This window comes from Malania oleifera, chromosome 9, assembly GCF_029873635.1.
Source record: "Malania oleifera isolate guangnan ecotype guangnan chromosome 9, ASM2987363v1, whole genome shotgun sequence".
NCBI classification, from domain to species: domain Eukaryota; kingdom Viridiplantae; phylum Streptophyta; class Magnoliopsida; order Santalales; family Ximeniaceae; genus Malania; species Malania oleifera.
Genome location: NC_080425.1, coordinates 83278072 through 83301195, shown reverse-complemented (window position 1 = coordinate 83301195; position 23124 = coordinate 83278072). Strand labels below are relative to the sequence as shown.

Below are 23124 nucleotides of genomic sequence, written 5' to 3'. Positions count from 1 at the left end.
CAGAATCAGGGGGTGGAGACTAGTATAGTTTCTTTTTGAGAGTGTCTGCAAGAACTCATATGTGAGTAGTTTATGTTGTTAGCCGCTGGGCTTGTATTGTGGTCGTATGGACGGAGTTAGTTGGCTTATTAGTTTGAGATGTAATATGAGAATAGAAAGACCTTGATGTATGTTGATGGTTAGACTCTGGCAATAGATTGTAGAAAATGTTTTATTTATTCCGCTGCATGTTTTATATTATGAGATGATATTAGATACACAGATGTCACTAAAGTAGCACCCTGGGCCTACGAGGGGTTTGGGGCGTTATAGGCGTAAACACAGTCAAGTATTTGGAGGGCAACATGGAGCAATCTTGACCATCTGATATGTGTTTTCTCTAAACGATCAGATTGCTGTCACGTCAACAATTCATGTCAAAATTTCAAAGCCGCTTCGGATCTACCACGTGGCGGGTGACATCATGCTGACGTCACCCCTATTGGAGAATTTTTTTTTTAAATGAAAATAGTGGCGGGTGACATCATACTGACGTTACCTTGCTACAATGAACTTAAAAAAAAATAATAAATAAATAAAGTGAGCCATGTGTCACTACTATGGGTGGACATGTGGCCCACTAAGTTCAACCGGGTTGAGCCCAGTTTAGACCGATTGAATTGATCCGATTTCCTGAACCAGTTTTATTTATTTTATTTTATTTTTTAATTGACTTTTAATTTTTTAAAAATTGGAAATAATAATAAAAAAGTTAGAAAAAGTAGGAAAAATATTTAAGAAATTTATAAAAATAAGAAAAAATATTTGATTTATTTTTGCTCAAAATTTTTTAAAAATGAAAAAATAAAAATAGGAGGAATTTCTTTTTTAAAAAAATCATAGAAACTTTTATAAAAATGTTGGAAAATTTCAAAAAAATTCTACAAAAATTTGAAGAATTTGGGAATATTTTTTAAAATTCTTTTGCTTAAAATTTGATAATTTTACTTGATTTTTGTGTGTGCGGTTGCCAATGATTTAACAAAGGGTAAAGAGGTATTTTAGACCTCACCTATATTAGTTTAGAAGGAGGTTTGTCTGATCCTCTCGTTTAGAGGTCTTATTAGACATTCATAAATCGCACTATGGTTTTCATCTTCCTTTTAATATTATATATTTATTTACTTATTTATTTATTCGTTTGCTTATTTTAAAGGAGTTAATCAAAGAAAATTACATTCAATTTAGGGATAATTCATGATTAATTAGGTACCGTTCGTAGAACGAGTGTGTAGGGAGTGTTGATACCTTCTCCTCACATAGCTGAACTCTTGATCCTAATTTCTGATTAATGCAGATTGAGACTACTAGTCCCTTGGCCTAAGATTAGTTTAGAAGACCAATCAACATGTAATAATTAAGTGATCTAACCGCACCTAAGAAAATAATAGGTCAGTGGCGATTCCATCAAATTTTTGACATTATTATTATTTATCATTCTAGGTCATTCTCTAGAACGTTGCGACAAAAGGATTGATCACATTAGAGTGTATGTAGGAGGTGTGATAGGAGATGACTACATTCCATTATATAATTCAAGTTCAGTGTTTGCCTCCAATGAACTAAAAGTTCAATAAAAATCAATCCATTGGACTACACTTTTGGCACAACTATGAATAAAAAGAGAAAATGAGAGACAATTATTATGACCAAAGAGACAATGGGAGCATGATGCTATTTCTTTTTTCATCAAAGATTGAGAGGATGTTAACTTTAGATTTTAAACAAATGAAAATCATCATAATCATATGATAAAATCTATTTTTTTTTTTCATAGCATAGTACCGAAACCCTTTCAATAAAATGTTTAAATTTTGTTCAAATTTTATAGGAAAAAGTATACATAAGTGATTGATTATAATACTAAAGATGCCTCAATTGTAATAACAATTTAGATATGTATAAAATTGGCATGACATTTCAAATATTTTTCATTATACAAAGTTTAATATCAATTAATATCAATCAAAAGAATAATAAATAAATGCTATTAATTTAAGGAATAAAAAATATTTATTTAAAGGATTAGAATGAAATTAAAGATACCAATGTCTTGTGTGGATAAATCATCACTTAATTTTTATTAAAAAGTAGAACCATCTTTATCTTTGATGATACATCCATTCCCTATATTATCAATAACAAACAAGCCACGCATTTATATTCTAGATATTTTATCTATGAAAAAGTTTAGTCAATGCATTTATGATACGATAAGGCTCATTTACGGATAAGAAAAACTTATGTTGCTTTTATAGATTTGATCCCAAAAGTGGGACCGTCCCTAATAGCATGTTGTAACCAGAAGTAAAACCTTGTATTTCATTGTTTCTTTTAAAGAATTAAATTTAAAGAGTTCAAATTATTTAAAGGTCATAAATAAAATTAAAAATAAAAAAAGTTTAGAAATTATAAAGTTAAGTCTTCAACCAAATGTCTTCAAGAAGCCATAAAAATATAAAATATATATTGGGGAGTGGGCTTTTTTGAAGACCTTCATTAGAGATTGTTTGGAATCACTTATAGTAACATAGAAAAAAAAATTTTAAGAAAAAAAGTATTGAATTAAATTAGTGTTCGTAGTAGGTGCTAAATTCGAAAAGTGCTAAAAGTTATAAATGATATTTGATTGTATTTAAAATTAGTGATGTTTAGATACTCACTTTTTTTTTTTTTAAATAGATGTTATATGAGTTTATATTGTTATATTTAATCAATTATAATGTAATAATTATATTTATTTTAGCATATTTTAAATTAAAAGAATTACTACTTCTAATTAAATTATTAAATATCTTACTAATTTTAATTAACATTTAAATCTTTTATATTAAGTAAAATAGTATTTGATTGTGATTTTTAATTAATAATAATCTTGCTATTAACGTATACTTATAGTATATGACTGTTTATCAATTTTTTAAAAAAGAACATTATTATTTAGATTAAAATTATTAGGTTAATTTAAATTAGTAGATGATTTTTCTCATTTATTCTAGAATTGAATCATATTTCATCAATAATTAATATTTTATACATAATAAAATAATATACGATTATTTTTAATATTTTTAAATTAAAAATTTAGCATTTTAGTGAACATTTAAATATTTTTTATTAAGTAAAAATAATATAATATTAATATTTTAAACTAGTTTTGTTCTTATTGTATATTTGTAACAAATGATTATAATAATAATTCATGTTAGAATAATATAATTAAGTAGATTAATATTTTTGATTTATTTAATGTTAAGTTAAATTAATACGTGGTTCTTTTCGATCCGGAATTGGATTATATTTCATGAATAATTAATATATTATATTACGCAATAAAAGAATATGACTATTTTTAATAATATATTATATATTTAGATGGTTCTTTCGGTTTTTTTGAAGACCCTCCAAGCCCCAACAATTGACTTGTTGGGGTCCATTGGGCCTAAAATTATGGGTCCATGCTACCAAGGCCCAATTTCTACGTTGCACGTGTCGACACGTGAACTCCATAGCATCGAAGTCCGACGCCTCGACAAGTATATGATATAATTCCCTTTCCCTCCCACGGTCCCACCCACCTAGGCAACCCGACAGGACAGAGCCGCTCGCCATGCCCGGGCACGAGCACCGGACTGAATACCAGTGTGATCGGGAGAACCGGACCGAGTCACAGAGTCCGTATAGCTTCTCGCTCCCCAAATTGTCAACAATGGCGAGAAGGCGAAGCTCCCCGGCGACTTTCTTCTTCTTCATGCTTGTCTGTCTCGTGGCCTTCGCTGCCTTCGCTCCTCTGCCTTCTCTCGCTTCATCTTTTCGCCGCAAACCAGTAACTTTCTCTATCCTAAAACCCTAATTTTGTTGTCCGTGCGAGCTTAATTGTTAAACTTCGAACTCGAATTGTTGCTTGATTTTTGGTTCGTTCGATTTGTTTCAGTGGAGTTGTTTGTGTTGTGTGTTTGAAACTGTGAAATGTGTGCAAGTTACTACTAATTAGCGTTTGGTTGCCGAGGGAACGGAGAAAATGTGACACCCAGTGCACATGGCTCCCAAGAAAGGAAAAATTATGGAATTCGGTGCGTTGTGCTGGTTTTGGAAATCTGACGCACTCTCACTATTTTCTCGAACAGTCAAATGGAGTGTTTAGGCTCAGTGTCCTCGGGCGCGTTCTATATTTGGATTTTCAGAGTGCTGAATCTAGTATTTGAAGTTTTTAGTTTCTTTACTTTTGCTTCGGTGTATTAGCGATCAAACATGTCATCAGGTCATGGTTTTGTGGTTCTGAATGCGATGAATGATGGTGGTTTGACTGCCATTTCTTAGAATTATGGGGAAAAACTTTTTGCGTGGGTTTATAACTTTTTGTTTATAATCAGGTTAATGCTCGAAAGTTTGAGATCGCTGATGATATGTTTTGGAAAGATGGTCGGCCTTTCCAGATAATTGGTGGCGACTTGCACTATTTCCGGGTTCATCCTAAGGTAAATTTGTTTAATGGGTTATTATTTTCTTGTATTTTTTTTCTAAACAGTTCACTAGTTTTACTTCCTTAATGTGCATTTGACAATTTATCATTTATGGGCTCAGATATCCATGTTAACCCACACTATTTTATGGATGCTATCTAGGATAACTTTTTTGTTGGATATTTCATAGGCATCAATATTTCTTGTTTTTATTATATAAAATTACATTCCATTTCCATATATCATATTCTATTTTTGCTGGTCTCAATACCTATTGATTTTAGAGCTTTTTTAAAAAATTAAAAATTATATCTTAGTAATTCATCCATTCTTTAATTTTTCTAGCTAAAAGCTAAAGCGTTTTAATTTCTATTTTAAACTAAATTTCAAGGCTTATGTTAGATTATCACTTTACATAAGAGCTTAAACTATTAGGTTGTGGGCCAACAATGTATATCAAGCTTAACACTCCTTGCCACCCATGCAGCCCGACAACACGTGGAGAGATAAATACACGATAGATAACACTCACTATAAAGAATACAATAAGTTTTTTTTTTTTTAACACCATATTATAAACATGGGCAACAAATCTAGAACCTAAGACCTCCTGGTAACCTGCTTTGACACGATGTTAGATTACCACTTTACCTAAAAGCCAAGCTATTAGGTTGTGGGCCAACAACGTATATTTAGCTTAAAAACTTCCAAAGCATGGAAATTTCGATGTCAATGTCTATTTTGATTTAAAAACAAATGCATGAAATTTGTAATAAAACATGGAATTATGTTATGAAATGTGAAAAACTAATACTATGCATTTAGTACAAGATTTAGAGCTAAAATATTGTAAATAAAATACATCAAATTTATGTATGTGCCATGTGGTGTATAAGATGAAATAACTAAAATAACAATCATATTAAACATATTCAATTACTGTAAATGAAATTCATAAATGAGTTATATATTATTTATTACACAAATAGAAATAAATTAGATATAAATGGTGAATAAAATGTTGCAGGTATATCTAAGTTTAATTTTCCAATTTCCATATAATTTCAAAATTTTGAAAGCTGTAATTAGTAGCTTTAGTTTCAATGAGAAAGGGAAATAAATTAAGAGATAAATTTCAATTGAAATTTGAATTTCAAGGAAATTTCATTCTAGGGTTAAAATTTTGACAAATTTTGCTGAAAATTTGTGGATAAATTTTGGATGACTTGTGGAATTTTCAACCAAAACTTTGTGAAATGGAAATTGATTGCCATTTTGATTTTGAGGGTGGTGGAAAGTGGGAATTTTAAGAATTCCTAGAAATTTAAGACACGGTAAAAACTACATTGTTAGCAAAGAGTATAAAATGTTTGTAGTTAGTGCAGGTCTTCGAATGGATCAACCATAGTTGGCTAGATATTGCTCCACAAAATTGCAAGATAGAATTCACCCGTTCTTCCTTTTCTTTTTTTTTTTAATTTTTTTAATTTTTAAATATAATAAAAAATTAAAGTTTTTATAGCTTAAACTCCATTGGCAAACAATGTACACTGATTTAATCTCTTTTCAAATGCCTTCGTTTTTTCTTTCCCTACGTGTGTCCCAAATCAGAAGTAGCAATTCTCACACTATTATTTGCCTCACTGGATGTGGCTTCAATAGGATAAATCTGAACTTGCATGCATGAGATGCTTCCTTTTCCTTTGTTATACATACACCATCTTATCTTGATAAATGCTCAATCCACTGCAGCCCTGTCTCTTAAAATCTATGGGTTTCCTAAGCACAGAATTAGCTTCTAGAAGTGCTGTGATTCATAAGACGCTGTATTCACTATTCCAACTTCCAATGATCTGCATCCTGAAATAAAAAGATCGTGTAGAAAAAAGTACCATTGAAACCAAAAATTATATTGCAAAACCCTTCTTCATAGCATTTTTTCTTGCATCATGTATATGTAAAAGATATGAGGTATAGATGAGTTGGAGATAGAGGAGTTGTTGCGAAATCTAAAATGGAGTCAGCTGTGGCTAGACTACGAGGGTTTGGGTTTTTCAATCCTTTTTGTAAAATCACACATGGTGATTCACTCTTACCCTATGTTTGGATAGACCTTGGATTTGAATTTGTATTGGATTTGGATAAAATGTACTTTAAAATTATATTGCAATTTGTTCAAATCCATGCAAATCCAAATCCAAGGTCCAAAATCGATGCTCCCAAACACAGCTTTAATTGTAATTATTTCTACAAGAAGATTATTAGGGTGGAGGTAAGTGGATGACAGGAGCCCCTGGAGGATGATATGGAAGACTATTGGTCCAAGCAAGGTGGCATTTTTCCTGGCATGAGAAGTGACTGCAGGGGGTGGGGTGGGGTGGGGGTTGATGTTGGCTGTTGGGGCAAGATTTTTAACATCAGACAACCTTCACAAAAGTGGTTGGATTGTGACAAACAGATGCTGCCTGTGAGAGCTGTGGGATGTGGCTCTCAGCATGATGGGACAACAATGGGTTTCAGCAGAGAGCCAGAGACATTCTCTAAAGAACTTTGGAGCTGTGCTGGAATCATAACTGACAAAGAATAGTGAAAAATCTGTTAGTCTTATCCCTCTATCCATCTTTTGTAAAGTGTGGAGGGAAGGTAATAGGAAAGCTTTCAAGGGTACATAGTTATTTGGTGTAGAAGTCATTGATAGATGATTAGAAGGATAAGTGATTTATACTTTTGGTACACTGCCAATGGTGATGCATGAGTGAAAGACACTATTAAATTTGTTATTTTTTTCTTAATCTTGTAATTGATTTGCTGCCACCCCCTCTTGCCCTTTTGAATACAACACATTTTACTAAGCAATTTTCTCCCTTCCATTTTTTTTTTTTAAGATACAGCTGAAAGCTAAAGGGAAAAGGAACAGCAACGAAGGGGGATGGAAATTTCTTTGTTTGGGAATTCTAAAAAGATTTGAAGCGTTTATATAAGGGGCAAGTAGATGGAGAGCTTCCAAACCCTGCAAAAAACTTTTTCCTAGTTAAATGGTGGCATGCTAACCTGGGAAAAAGTACCCAAATTGATAGGGGTGGTAAAAGTTACCCTTCTTTTTGGCTTAAAATATTTAATACCATTTGAGTTTAGGAACCCTGTTGCTGTCCCACTCACTCCCGCTTGCAAGTGCTGCCTTTATCTAGTCCACCACCGCAGATGCAAGGGAGAGAACAATTTAAAATCTCGCAACTCCTTCGATTCTTCATATAGAGCCATCATTCTATGGTTGACATGTGCAAGAGGCCACCACCTCTCTGGACACAAGAGGGTGTCTTCAGCAAGGCTTCATAGAAGGAGCTCCTCTCAACCATTGGCATCTTGTTGCGGTCCTAACAGTGGTGGAGTTCAAGTTGTTGTGAAATTGCCAAAGATGAAAGGTTTCTACAATCAAGTCCCCTGACCTCTCAAGTATGGTTTTCCCCCGAAGTTATTACTATTCCTTATTGTGGGTCTGATGTGGGACAGCATCGATTTACAGCCATGAGCTAATGTGGAGAAGCTGGAAGAAGGAAGAGAGAATAAAAGAGATATATGGGGGAAAAACACACGCACGCTTTCAAGTTGAATTCATCAACAACCTAACTCTTACATGAATTTCACGAACTATTTCTAAGAAAGCCTAAAATACAAGAAATTACACATATACTCTGAAAGATACATAAAATTAGGAAAAAACCTCATAAAATACACACAAGCAAGACCCCCAAATGCACCTGATTTTAAATGAAACATACATAATAAGCTAATTAATTAAACACAACAACCCTAGTCCAATTCTTCTCCATTAATCTCCAATGAGGATTAAGCCATGATTTGGCATCTTGTCTTGTCCTACATCTAATCTCCCCCAAGAAAAAATCTGGCTTCGAATTTTGAGATGGTGGGGAGGATAAAAAATAAGAAGCAAACTTGGACTCTTCTAAACCCAGTGCTTGAGTGATGCAAGAAACCATGTTCCTGTGGCAACACCATGGACTTGAATTGAGAATTTGCATCAATTAACATATTAGTAATGGCAAACTCAACGATTGGAATGTTTGAAAGACTTTGGATGTCTTCAAACACATTCATTTCCTTTTTTGTAGTTTCTTCAAGCTGAGTAACTTTGACATGATCAATAATGTTGAGTCTTTGTGTTTCGTTGGTAGAGCAGGCTTCAAAATGGTTTTCTTACCATTATAGTGGAAGGCAAGGTTCTCATGTCCTCGAGTCACACCCTCATCTCAGGGAGGAATCCTTCCTCCCCCCTCTTCTCATTCCCTCCTCTGACTTGGTGAGCTTTGACCTCTCTCCCCACGCTGTTTCTTCCTCACTGCGGTAGCTTTCAACCCCCCCCCCCCTTTTCCATTGTTTTTTGTTTGGTTGTTTGGTGGAAAGAAGAAGAAGAAGAAGAAGTAGAAGTCCTTGAGTCACGCCCAAATCATCCTACCAAGGAGAACCAAGTAGTTCATGTCCAATATTCATGGGTATGACATCACCCCAAACATTATCAAAATAATCACCTATTTGGATAGGAACCAAACACCTTTCACAAACATGTAAAGTAGTATTATCCTTTATCAATCCAAGATATGTCAAAAGGATTTGGGTGGGGCTTCTGATGAAGTTGCATACAAGTGATTCCATTTCAAGAAATCACATTCATAGGACATCCTCCATCAATAGAAATTTGTAGAAATTTTCTTCACACTTAAGAAAGTTATGGAATGGCTTGATATTATGTCCAAAGTATGACGAAAACCATTCATTTTTCTTGTAAGCTGTCACCATGCTGTTGGATTTATTTATACATACTGCAACTATATATCACCAAAAGTCCTTACACAATTTGCTAACAATCCTCAATCTATTCATGCAAAACCACACACTGACTCCCAATTTTCAATAACTGTCTACGGTTTACATTTGATCTTGAGTTTGTACTGAAATGAAGCAAATTCACTTTGAAAATTTTTAAATGCAGCAATAAAACCTATTTTTGATGCTGGCAGTGACAGTTTCTCACTTCTCATATCAAATTATCATGCTTGCTTGAAAAAATATCATATCAACTATCAAAATATCATGCTAACCCAAAATATCATGGCTGGAGCAATTTCTCGCGAAACTGGAAAATACAGGACCGACTGGCAGGTTTCCTCATGTGTGTCGTTGGCATGTGTGGTGTGTAAGCCTCTGGTGATGAAATTCACACAAAGGAATATCAGGGGGTTGGGATTGCAATGTTGATGGTAGTGTGCAGAAATAATTGCAGGAAATCAGGGATTTAAGAGGGGCCAATGGCTGGAAACTTTTGGCTGGTGCGTGGGACTTCACCAGTGATCAGGCAGTGATGAAATTCAGGGAGAGGAGTTCAGAGTTTCTGTTTTCTGTTGCAAGATGGAGTCTGGAAATTAGGGTTTTGAAATCAGGGGCACAACTGTAATTTTTTGAGAAGTTGCAGAAGAGTGCAAGCACACTGGTTTTTGGTTTCTGCAGGGTTTTGATGGTCGCAGAGGGAAAATAAAGGACTTAAATGAACAAAAAAGGAGGAAAAATGAGTGAGAGGGAAAGAGAATGAAGGGGGATAAAGAGAGAAAATTAAGAGAAGAGAGAGAAGAAGGGGAAGACAGAACAGAGAAGAAGGTGGGGGGGGGGAGGTTGAAGTGAGAAGAGTCAGAACAGATAATGAGAGAACGTAACAGGTTCAACAGAAATTAAGGAGAGAGGGAGTGAGAGGGAGAGTGGAGATCGTGGTTGGGCTCTGATATACCAAATGATGCAGGACAGCATCTGCAGCTACGAGAGAATGTGGGAGATATAGAGGAGAAGAAGGACGAAGGAAGAAAGGAGGGGGAAAAACACACGTACGCTTTCATTTCAAATTCATAAACAACCTAACTCTTACATGGCTTTCATACTTTATTTATAATAAAGCCTAAAATACAAGAAATTACACATATGTCCAAAGATACATAAAATTAGAAACAAACCTCTAAAATACACAAACATTACAAGCAAGCCTCCAAATACACATAATCCTAAACTAATTAAACTAAACACATAATAAACTAATTAATTAACTTGTCCATTTCTTCTCCATTAATCTCCAACAAGGGTCAACCCATGGTTTGGCTTGTCTCACATTAGAGCCTCAAATAAAAAATAAAAAAAAAAGGAAGAAAAAAAGAAGAGTGGGGGATTAGGAACCATAAGGTCGACGGGGGCTCCCTTTAGGAAGTCAGTATAAAAACTTCAATGCAACTTGTTAATCTTGACCCTTCAACTGTCAAATTCTCATAATGATCAACAAGATATTTAGAAAATTGCAAAGTGAATCACTAGTTAAATGCATCTAATGTTTCTAATCTATACATTTTGTATGTACTAAGGTTCGTTTCTATTTTTCCCCTCACTTAACATTTGATTATTGGTTCCTGTATCGTCAAATGTCTTTGTTGATTTGAATGACTGTTTCTTCAAATTTCAATTTATATTAATTGAAGTCTTTAACCCTTGACCTTGTTTTGCATTATCGTTGGCATGTCTGTTCGTGGATGCAGTACTGGGAAGATAGGCTGTTGAGTGCAAAGGCATTGGGCTTGAATACTATTCAAACTTATGTTCCTTGGAATTTGCATGAACCAAGACCTGGTGAACTGGATTTTGAGGGTATTGCAGATATGATATCATTTCTCAAACTCTGCCAGAAGCTTGGTTTCCTTGTGATGCTTCGAGCTGGGCCATATATTTGTGCAGGTCAGCTGTAGCTCTTGGATAGAGTAATTTTAGAATCTGCCACATTTCTTTCTGAAATGTATAGCATTAGTTGAGTCTGACTATTAATGTCAAATTTATATGCCTATGCATAGTTTGACACCCTATTGGTGATATCGCGTGGTAGTTGTGTTGTTTAAATGTAGCATGTTCAATTAGTAGCCTAAATGGGTGCTGTGGTCATTCAAATGTCAAATTATTAAAGTGAATCCGAAATATAAAAATTCTTGTCCTTGTTTAGGTGGAAGATTACTTGGAAAAGTAGAAATCTTCCGGGAAGATAGCAAAGCAGAACACAACAGCTTGGGCTCATTATACTATAATGTTAGTTTCTATTGTGCAGGAAGACTTCTATGAACTCCTTAATATTATACCTCACCCCTTCTTGTGACCCCAATATTGTTCCTTATCCTTTTCAAAGGTGAGCTCTCTTTGTTTCTCCTTTCCTCAGTTCTTTCACACACTAACATACACGTACAGAGATATAGAAACACACATGCTCACGCATCATCATGGCCACACTTTCTCAACTAGAAAGTGCTTTTCCAGCTTCTTTTACCTTTTTCTACTAACTTTCCTTATGTATCTTCGCACCTAAAATTATGCCTCAAGTTTGCGTTTTATGGCGTCATCACTTATCCTTGTGTTCATGATTTTGTTGTCCACATGATATGATTTATGATTGAAAAATTATATTTTCTTAGGTTTTTCTTCCTAGGCAAAGAATTTATTGTAGGACAGCAAACAGAACTCTTTATAATTTCTTGTAAATTTTATTTTATTTTAACTGTCAATTTGATTACAGGAATCAAGTTTGATTTATTGGTGTTTATTTTTTGGATAAAAATTTTGGACCTGATAAAGTTTCCCTCAAAAATTGTTTTTTTGTTGCTCTTTTCGAGTCCTTTGTGATATTAACTAGAGCTAAGTTTGCAGATCTTCCTATATTATCCGACTTGAACCAAAGCTGTTTTTTTTAAAGCTAGAGGTAGTAGCATATTTATGGATTAACTTTCTGTGTCACTCTTGGTATTTTTCTTCCCTTTCTAAGATTCCCTGACCTCATTTCATTATATTTTGCATTCAAGTCACTGGAGATTCTCATTTAACAATTATATAATTATATATATATATATATATATATATATATTGCACATTATTAGTGAAAGAACATTTATGGAGTCCAAATAATGTTTGTGCCCGTATGAATTTTCTTAATCAATGCATCCTCTCACTTTAACAAGCTAATAGGGTTGCTACTCTTTGGTTTGTTATGTAATTCATTAAAAAATTATTTAAAATTAATGCTTAATTGTTTATATTTTCTGGTACACATTAATTTTTTTTTAAATTTCCAGATTTGCCACCTACCTATGTCAAAATTCACTATCAAGGTTAATCCCATTAAATCACATATTCTGTTAAACTGTTGTCTTGTTGGAGCTTGGAACTTGTATTGACTTTGGACCATCCCAATTGTTGCCATAGAAATTGACATACTCCTATTTTCTTTTTACATTGAAAAAAAGATGCAAGCATTCAATTCTGCCTGTACTTAGTAATTATAATTATAATCGCTGGTTGGTAGTGGCAGTTGTGGTTATGGTAATTGTGATTTTTATTTGGTGTTAAGGGGAACTTTCTTAATTAGGGATAGAGATGGGGGCGGCTATTACATATCTCTTTATATTGAAATTTGAAAATCATATTTTTGATATTGACAATGATTCCTTTTTGAAAGAACTGGAAGCTGGTTTTTTTGTTTTTTTTTTTTCTGAAAAATAAGTTTTGAACTTAGAGTTGTGGGGCTGTGCTGTTTTTGCTGAGTTGTTGTGTTTGATTGAAGTGGAATATGCACATTCTTAAGGAGCATGCCTCGTCTTTTGATCATCTGTGGGTTCTTGCTTCTCTTTGGTGTTCAATGTCTACAGGTTTTAGATGAGTTCCTTCCACTGATTTGCAGAGAGATTAGAAGACTTTTTTTTCGTTTTTGTTTTCTCTTTTGTTGTTTCTCATTTTCGTAGAGGATATCAAATTCTCTTCTTTGCATTTTCTCATTGTTTTGTAGAATAAAGTTTTTTTTATCTAAAAGACAGTTTCTTTCATAAATTGTGGCTAGTTGGGTGACAAGAGACATCATTGTCAGTTTTCTTGTTATGGTCACACTGCATTCTTTCATCAAAATATTAATGGTTGCATTAGGAGAAAGTGAGAGACTGTTTCTGTGACTTAGAACTTGTGAACTTTAGGTTGTGTAACATGCTTACCATTGGGTTAAGGCTTGCTCTCTCCAGATTCCTGATTTTGGCTTAGGAACCTTATATGCACAGGATGTTGCTTTTATTTATTAATTATTCAATTAATGATCCACAATGAGATCTGAGAGCATGTTTTGGTTGCAGAATGGGACTTCGGAGGTTTTCCTCCTTGGTTACTTGCCATAAAACCAGCTGTCAACCTACGATCATCAGATCCTTCATTCCTTCAGTTGGTATGTTTCCTGAAGTTCTTTAATTCATAATTATGTGCTTCATTGCGGACTGATATTTAAAGATTGCTATTTTGCACTGGTAGTGCATATGTCAAATCAGCTTCCCAATTTGACTTTGCATTGAGCTTCACTATCAAGAAAGGGACCATGTTGCATTTAAGTTAATCTTACAGCTAAGAAATTATGCTGAACAATTCCTAGGAGGAACTACTGTTGATAAATATACCTTATTTTTTGAAAGATCATATAGGATAATGGAAACCATACAAGTCTTTCATCTTAGGTGGGGTTTCTATCTTGATCCTGTTAAACCGTCTGCATGCCTCTTCATGGCAACAACTCATTTGTACCATTTTCTGTCTCCTAAAAAATATTGATTACTTGTTTTTGAGGGCATCTGTTTTTGTCAATATGATAGATCTCAAATATATAAAGCTGCTTACTTGAATCCTATTACAGAATATACCATTTTAAGTTAGCAATTGTCCCTTTCCTCACAAAATTCATACTATTAACTGTCACAGGTGGAAAGATGGTGGGGGAACCTGCTTCCAATGGTAGCTCCTCTTCTTTATGGCAACGGAGGCCCTATTATAATGGTTCAGGTATGTGGAATTGTTGCCTTTTGCTGAGGTGTCTTCTCTAACACTATGTACAGAGTATTGGAAAGTAATGCACAAAGGACTAAAGGAGTGGTAATCAAATTCCCATTGGCTTAAACAACAAACCTGTCTTTGCCATAAAATTTGTGAGGTTTTCACCCCTTCATCGGGGTGAAAGTAGGCTATTGTCATGCCTTGGCAGCTATATATGATGTATACAGTCCTCCTCAATACCCCTGAAAGTACATGATAGAGATGACCTCATATTGCTATCTAATAGAAATTTGCAATATTGAGAGATCTAACAAAATAGCCTTTTTTTAAGAGGCAAAGAAAACTTTATTAAGGGCACCATGGGGTTGCCCCCCAAGAACAGGAAAACAATTAATGGAGGAATATCATCAACAAAATCAGTCAAAATGCTGGCTGCTAGACCCCCCAAAAAAGTCTTAAGCTAGCTATCCTTTACAGTGTTGGCCAATGGTACGGTATTGGAGAGGCATTTGAAAATGCGCCTTGATTAGCTCAGTTGCTATGCATTCTTCATTGTCCTGGTTATTTGACTTGAAGTTGATTTTAGAATCTGCATTGGTTGTTCTCTGCCTTCCGTGGTTTCAACTTTTAAGTAACGGTAATGGTTGTGGTGTGATGGCTGCGCCCAGCGCAGATGTAAGTAACAGGTAAGGGACACCATGTTTGTAAGTTCATTTTTTTCTTTAGCTATTTCCTAAAAACATATAGATTCACATGTTTTGATCCCAGAATCCTATGTGCTAATGCTTTAAATTATTTTTAGTAAATTCAAATAAATTTAAAAATAGCATATACAACAAGTATTGAATGTCATCTTGGTTGCTTTAGTTGCCATTTGCTGCGTGGGGTTGTGTTTTTTTTTTGTTTGTTTTTTTTTTTTTTGGGGTGATAAACAAAGGATTGTATTAAGAGAGAAGAAATGTACATCGGAAAACAAGAATAGGAGAGAGAAGAAAAAGAAAAAATGGGGAGAATAAGAAATCTTCCCTTTACAACAAAAGAAACTAGTTACAAAGAACCCAGCCTAAACTGAGAACCAACTGAATGTAGCAGAGCCAACTAGGGGAGAGCATTCGGTTGGTATGGTTAATTACCGAATTAACCAAAACTTTTGGTTAAAGAATCTTGTTAACTGAACAAAATTCAATATTAACCCAACCCAAAATCAGCCGAACCCAATTTTGGTTAAATCAGTTAACTAATTTCAACCGAATTAATATTTTAATATATAATTGTAGAAATCCTGAGGATTATTAGAAATCTCGAGAATAATGGGTCAATGATACTAGAGATTGTATAGGGATTTCTAGCCTAATGCTTGGGCAGATTTCATGCTCTTATTTTAGGCAATTCTTTCCTTGTTGATATACAGTTTGTATTATTTATAGAGAGTTGTGGTTGTATAGAATTATTCAAGAAATACATAAATCATTCATTTTGATTACATGCTATCAGAGCTAGGAGATTAAACCTAGCTATCAATGGCGGAAACTGCTGTCCAAAGTAGAGGTTCAGTGACCTCTGAATCCCACGAGGGTGAGAATGAAGCTATCTCCACCATGGGCTCAACAGAACTTGACAACTCGTCCTTCCAGCTCACGGTGGAGAAGATGAATGGCAAGAATTTCCGAGAATGGGCACAATTGATCAAACTTGTGATCGATGGCAAGGGAAAGTTGGGATTTCTTATCGGTGTGACACAGAGACCTACCCCAACCGAAACTGCTACCCTTCAGAAATGGAAATTGACTCCATGGTCACAATGTGGCTAGTGAACTCCATGAAGCCGTCGATCGGGAGGACTTATTTGTTCCTGCCGTTGGCGAAGGAAGTTTGGGATGCCGTCCGTGAGACCTACTTTGATGCCGAGAACTCCTCCCAAATCTTCGAGCTTAAGACGTGACTATGGCAGATGAAGCAAGGAGAAAGGGATGTTACAGATTACTATATGGAGATGAGTGCTCTTTGGCAGGAACTTGATCTGAGTTTCGAAGAAGATTGGGAATGCTTGGGAGATAGTGTCCAATATAAAAAATGCCTCGAAAATGAACGGGTGTTTGAGTTTCTTGCTGGATTAAATCGGGCCCTTGACGATGTTTGTGGAAGAATTTTGGGTTGTTGTCCCTTACCATCAACACGCGAAGTTTTCTCAGAAGTGAGACGAGAAGAAAGTAGGCATAAGGTGATGCTAAAGGGGACAGTCTCTACTGATCATACTAGACTAGAAATGTTTGCCTTGGTGTCTCGAGGGACTCTTCCAGGATCTAGTTCAAGACAATAGAAGGGATGCCCCTGGTGTGAGCACTGTCGAAAAACTGGCCACACTAGGGAAACGTGTTGGGAGATACACGGGAAACCAGCTGACTGGAAGCCGTGGCAAGGCAACAAAAATCGGGGCTACCAAGCCATGGTTGATAATCAAGCCGAGAGACCTCAAGGGGAGAAAAGCAGTAATAGTTCCTATTCAAATGGTGCATTTAACTCTGAGCAGTTTGAACAGTTATACAACATGTTCTCTACCTTTTAGACCTTGGGTCAGTCTTCCACAAATATTTCTTCGCGTTCTTTAGCCCAAAGGGGTAATTTTTTGCAAGCCTTGAGTATAACCTCTAGATCCAAAACTCCTTGGATTATTGATTCTGGTGCCTCTGACCACATGACCGATGCCTATCATCTTTTCTCATCATATTCACCCTGTGTTGGAAATTGAAAGTTAAAATTGCAGATGGATCACTCTTGTCATTCGTAGGCAAAGGGAATATCCGACTCTCTGACTCCATCACATTGGAGTCCGTTCTTCATGTTCCTAATTTATCGTGCAACTTACTATCCATTAACCAGTTAACTAAGAATTTCAATTGTTCTGCTAAATTTCTTCCCTCTCATTGTGTTTTTCAGGACCTATTATCAGGGAAGACAATTGGCAGTGCTAAGGAGTGTGAGGGACTCTATTACTTTGAGGAGGCTAATGTGAGTGAACAACGTCAAATTTCGATCTGTGTTTCTGCATCTGTTCCTAAGGATAGTGATATTTTGTTATGGCATTTTAGAATGGGTCATACCAATTTCCAGTATTTGAGATAGTTATTTCCTTCCATTTGTTCGAATAAAACATCATTTGATTTTCAATGTGAGATTTGTGAAACTGCAAAACACCAATGTACTTCTTTCCTAAAGTCTAAATACAAACCAACCTCACCGTTTACTATGATTCACAGTGATGTATGGGGCTCGTCTAGCACTCTCAATCGTACCTGCACAAAATGTTACTTTTATTGATGACCACACTTGTATTTGTTGGGTATACTTGTTGAAAGACAAAACTGAAGTGCGTTTTGTGTTTATCAATTTACATTCCATGATTCAAACACAATTTCACACAAAAATTCAAATTATGCGTACATATAATGGCATAGAATATTTTAATCGTATTATGGGAAATTATCTCCAAGAACTTGGAATAATTCATCAAAGTTCCTGTGTCGACACCCCCCAACAAAATGGGGTTGCTGAACGAAAAAACATACATATCCTTGAAGTAGTTTGTGCATTGCTGTTTACTACCAATATGCCAACAATGTTTTGGGGTGATGCCATCCTCACAGCTACATATCTCATTAATAGAATGCCTAGTCTAGTTCTCTCTTTTGCCTCACCTCTTCAAAAATTCCAGGCATTTTTTCAAACTCTCATCTCAGCTCAAATCTCTCTCTCAAAGTATTTGGTTGTATTGCTTTTGTCCATATACATCATCGACATAAACTAGATCCACACGCCCTCAAGTGTGTCTTTCTTGGCTATTCTCCTACCCAAAAAAGGTACAAATGTTATGATCCTAAAACAAAAAAGGTATTTGTTAGTCTTGATGTTACTTTCTTTGAAACTACTCCTTACTTCCAAAAGCCCTTGCTTCAGGGGGAGACTTTGAGTAGTAAAGAAGCTCAAGTTTTGGACTTCAATACCTTTATTACTGAACCTGAGCATGTCCCAAACATTGAACCTGTCCCAAACATTGAGCTTGTCTTGAAGAGTGCTTCTAATCTGCTAAATACATAAGAAAACTTGAATTCAGGGGGAGATGCAGGAAAACAATATAACAAGGAGATACTTGTCTACTCAAGAAAGCCAAAATTAAAGGACACAGAGAATCTCATACCTGAGGCACCAAAAGGGTCGGAACCAGTGATAGTTCCAAGCGATCACGAGTCTTCATCCACTCCTGATCAGGTAATGTCCTCAAGTAATCTTGAGCCTTCCTTTGATAAACCTGCACAGGCTGATCTCAATTTACCCATTGTTCTCAGAAAACAAACTTGGTCATGTACTCTCCATCCCATTTCTAAATTCATGTCTTACAATACTTTGACTACAGGATGTCGTGCTTTTACCTTTAATCTTGACAGGATAAAAATTCCAAAGAATATTTAGGAAGCCCTTGAGATCCTTGAATGGAGAAGAGGCAGTTATGGAGGAAATGTGGGCCTTGGAAAAAAATGGAACGTGGGATGTGATGAATCTTCTGAGAGGGAAGAAACTAGTGGGCTGCAAATGGGTGTTTACTGTGAAATACAAAGCTGATGGTCCAGTGGAATGGTACAAAGCCCGCCTTGTTGTAAAAGGGTTTATTCAAACCTATGTCATTGATTACACAGAGACTTTTGCATCTGTGGCAAAACTGAATACCGTCCGAGTTCTCCTAGCCTTGGTAGCCAACCTGGATTGGCCACTCCAGCAACTTGACATCAAGAATGCTTTTCTGAATGGCGAATTACAAGAAGAAGTCTTCATGACGATGCCACCAGACTTTTGTAAAAGGGGTGAAGAAAACAGAGTATGCAAACTCAAAAAGTCCCTGTATGAACTCAAACAATTTCCAAGAGCCTGGTTCGATAGATTTACAAAGGTGATTAGGAGCCAAGGATTTCGGAAAGGACAATCAGACCATACTATGTTCTTCCGGCAGTTTGAAGATGGGAAGAAAACAATTCTGATTGTATATGTCGATGACATCATCCTAACTGGAGACAACATAGTAGAGATGGATAGGTTGAAAAAGGTCTTGGCCACTGAGTTCGAGGTAAAAGATTTGGGACAAATGTAGTATTTTTTGGGGATGGAAGTTGCTAGATCAAAGAAGGGAATCAGTGTTTCTCAGAGGAAGTATGTCCTAGACCTCTTAACTGAAACCGGCATGCTTGGGTGCAAACCGAGCAATATGCCCATTGGAGCAGGAAAAAGAAGAGAAGACATCGGAAAACCTGTTGAACGAGAAAGGTATCAAAGATTAGTTGGCAAACTAATTTACTTATCACATGCTAGACCCGACATCTCATTTGCAGTAAGTGTGGTGAGTCAACACATGCATTCACCAAGGGAAAGTCACCTAGAAGGAGTGTACAAGATCCTTAGATATCTCAAGGGATCTCTAGGCAAAGGACTATTCTTCAAAAAATGTGAAAGCAAAGAAATAGAAGTCTTCAAAGATGCTAATTGGGCAGGATCAGCAGAAGATAGAAGGTCCACTTCCAGGTATTGCACCTTTGTATAGGGAAACTTGGTGACTTGGAGAAGCAAAAAACATAACGTTGTGGCCAGAAGTAGTGCTGAAGCAGAGTTTAGAGCAGTGGCGCAAGGGATATGTCAAGGATTGTGGTTACGGAAACTCTTAGAGGAGTTATGTGTCACGGTAAAGTTCCCTATCAAACTCTACCGTGATAACAAAGTAGCCATTAACATCTCTCTCAATCCAGTCTAGCATGATAGGACCAAACATGTAGAAGTGGACAGACACTTTATCAAGGAAAATGTTGAAGAAGGAACCATTTGCATGACTTATGTTCCTACCAAAGAACAAACAGCCAACATCTTCACCAAAGGACTACCTCGACAAAGTTTTGATGATTTCACGCACAAGTTGGATATGGTCAACATTTATGATCCAACTTGAGGGGGAGTGTAGAAATCCCAAGGATTATTAGAAATCCTGAGAATAATGGGTCAATGATACTAGAGATTGTATAGGAATTTCTAGCCTAATACTTCGGCAGATTTCATGCTCTTATTTTAGGCAATTCTTTCCTTCTTGATACACGGTTTGTATTATTTATAGAGAGTTGTGGTTGTACAAAATTATTCAAGAAATATAGAAATCATTCATTCTGATGACAATAATAAATATAAATAAGATATAATGTATAAATAAAATTTTAATATATAATATACATAAAAAATATATAAAATTTTACTATAATATATAAAATATGTTAATATTAATTTATACTTTTTCGGTTAACTTGGTTAACTGAACATATTAAATTCAAAAATCAAACCAAAAACCTAAAATCTTAATTCAATGAAAATGAAAATTGGGCCAAACTAAATAATTTTTTAACTAAACTGAGCCGACCAAATTTACCCATGTAGGTCTTCTAGAGAAACATGATGAAAAAATCCATTTGTCGACACCCACGGTGACACAAGATAAATCACTCTATTCAACAGCAAACTGTTAGTAGTAGCCACACCTTTGAATATTCTAGTGTTCCTTTCCAACCAAACGCACCAAAAATAGCTACAATAGTGCATCACCATAAAGCTTTCCTATCCTTTCCTTTGCCGAAACCTGTATACATAATGGTACAAGGTCTTAAATTTTGATTTCGACTCAAATTTCGAAGCTCCAAAAGTATGAAAATTTCGATGTCAATTTTGATTTTGATTTGGAAAAATAACGGAAATGAGTAGTAAAGCATGAAATTTTTTGTGAAACTTTAGAAATGGTTAACAAACATAATAATGTAAGTTTTAAGACTAATATATTACAAGTTAAATAGATCTATGTTGTGTATGAGGTGGAAAAGTTGTAATATAGTATGTGTGTCAAACATATTTGCAAGATAATGTACAACAAACATATTCAGCTAATACAAATGAAATTCATAAATCATTTAAATATTATTTATTATACAAATAATGATGATTTAGACATAAATGGTTAAATAAAATGCTGCTGTAAGTTTATTTTTTCATATAATTTCAAAAGCATTTGTAATAATATTTTGTTTTAATAAAAATAAATAAAATAAATTGTGAGAGAAATTTTACATCACTCCTAAATCTCTTATTTGAATTCCTAGGAAATTTCATTGTATGGTTAAAATTTCGACAAGTTTCACTGAAATTTTGAGATTTCAATAAATTTCGGGATGATTCGTTGATTTCGATGGAAATTATGCAAGACGAAAATCGACTGCCATTTTGATTTCGAGAGTGACGGAAGCCAAAAATTTCAATGGAAATTTGAAAATTTTGTGGAAATTTAAGACCATGGGTACAAAAGGCCTTCAATGTTCATGGACAATCCCAGTTTTCACTAGACATACCAAATAGTTTACTCAAAATAGCCAACGAGAAAGGACAATGAAGAAACTCATGTGCGCAAGTCTCCCCATTTCTCAAACAAAGGAAATAAATGTTATGAGCAAGGCCTCATTAGGTCTTCTCTTTTGAAGCAAATCATTGGCACTATTTCTTTCTAGTATCACAGTCTAAAGAAAAGCTTTTATTTTTGAATGGACTTTAGATTTCCAAATCAAAGGAAACAAAACAAAAGGATCCACTGTAGAGTCACGTGTCTAGTCGGAGAAAAAAAAATTTACAAGAGAATTCCCCAAAAGGATCTAACCTCCAACTTCTTTTATCACTCCCCAATTGAACATGAAAAGAATCAAGCAACCTGGTCAAAAGAGCCAACTAATTAATCTCTCATTAATATTTTTTCCAAAATGGAAGTTCCAGGAGTGCCTTTCTTCTTGCAAAAGAGGAAAAGCAGAAATAGCGGTGTAATGAAAATTAGATAATTGAAAAAGATGAGGGAACGTACGAACCAAAGTTATCTCACCCACTCAATGATCCTCCCAAGAGCGAATACACTCCCCATTACCCACTGTATGCTGGATTTTGGGAGGGAAATAATCATAAATCTAAGATACAAACTTCCAAGGGCTTAAATAAGTAAGGTTCATTCCCATTTTTGCATTTTACTCCTTTGTAGTATTCTGAATTTACAGCGAATTACGCCAAAGAGAATTGGGTTCTAAAGGAAAGTGCCTTAACCGTTTCCCTACCAAAGAGATGCTTTTGGGCACCAAGTTACCAAGACACAAGCCTTCCTCCCTTCTAGGCTTGCAAAGAGTCTCCCAACTTACAAGATGATTTCTTTTACCTTCTCCCCTGCTCAGCCATAAGAAATTCCTCATTAATTTCTCTAGCCTCCATGCCAATCTCATATGGATTCTTAAAAGAGAAAGGTGATAGAAAGGATGGAAGACAAACATGCATAAATAAGGGAAACTAGCATAAATACGCGTAATACAGCCTTTTAAAGTGAAGAATGCTCCTTTCTATGCATCTAGTCTCCTTTTCCGCCTTTTACAGGTAATAATGCTTCCAACTAAGGACTAAAATTTTGATTTGGACAAAAATTTTGAGGGTCTCAATTTATAGAATTTCCGATGGAAATTTCAACTTTGATAGAAATTTCAATTTCGATTTAAAGAAACACTAGCGAGTTATAATGAATTGTGGAAATTACGAATGAAAGTTTAGGAAATATTAAAAGTAGATGATTGTGAATAATTTAGAGATAAAATGAAAAAAATTCAAAATTTTCTCTTTTTTTTTTTTCTTCTTTAAA

General features: G+C 35.1%; 1 protein-coding gene across 2 annotated transcripts in view; it reads left to right on the top strand.

The window, feature by feature from the left end:
• Positions 1-3513: 3513 nt before the first annotated feature.
• The window catches only part of LOC131164927 (beta-galactosidase 17), a 93107-nt gene continuing 73496 nt past the window's right edge, over positions 3514-23124 (top strand). Inside the window, exons 1-5 of one of the 2 annotated variants that reach the window (XM_058122484.1) lie at positions 3514-3865; positions 4413-4517; positions 11090-11285; positions 13706-13794; positions 14319-14399. In XM_058122484.1, coding sequence (XP_057978467.1) covers positions 3650-3865; positions 4413-4517; positions 11090-11285; positions 13706-13794; positions 14319-14399 — 687 coding nt within the window. In that variant the 5' untranslated portion in view covers positions 3514-3649. The remainder of the gene's footprint in view (positions 3866-4412; positions 4518-11089; positions 11286-13705; positions 13795-14318; positions 14400-23124) is intronic. The other variant, XM_058122485.1, reaches the window with a different exon arrangement.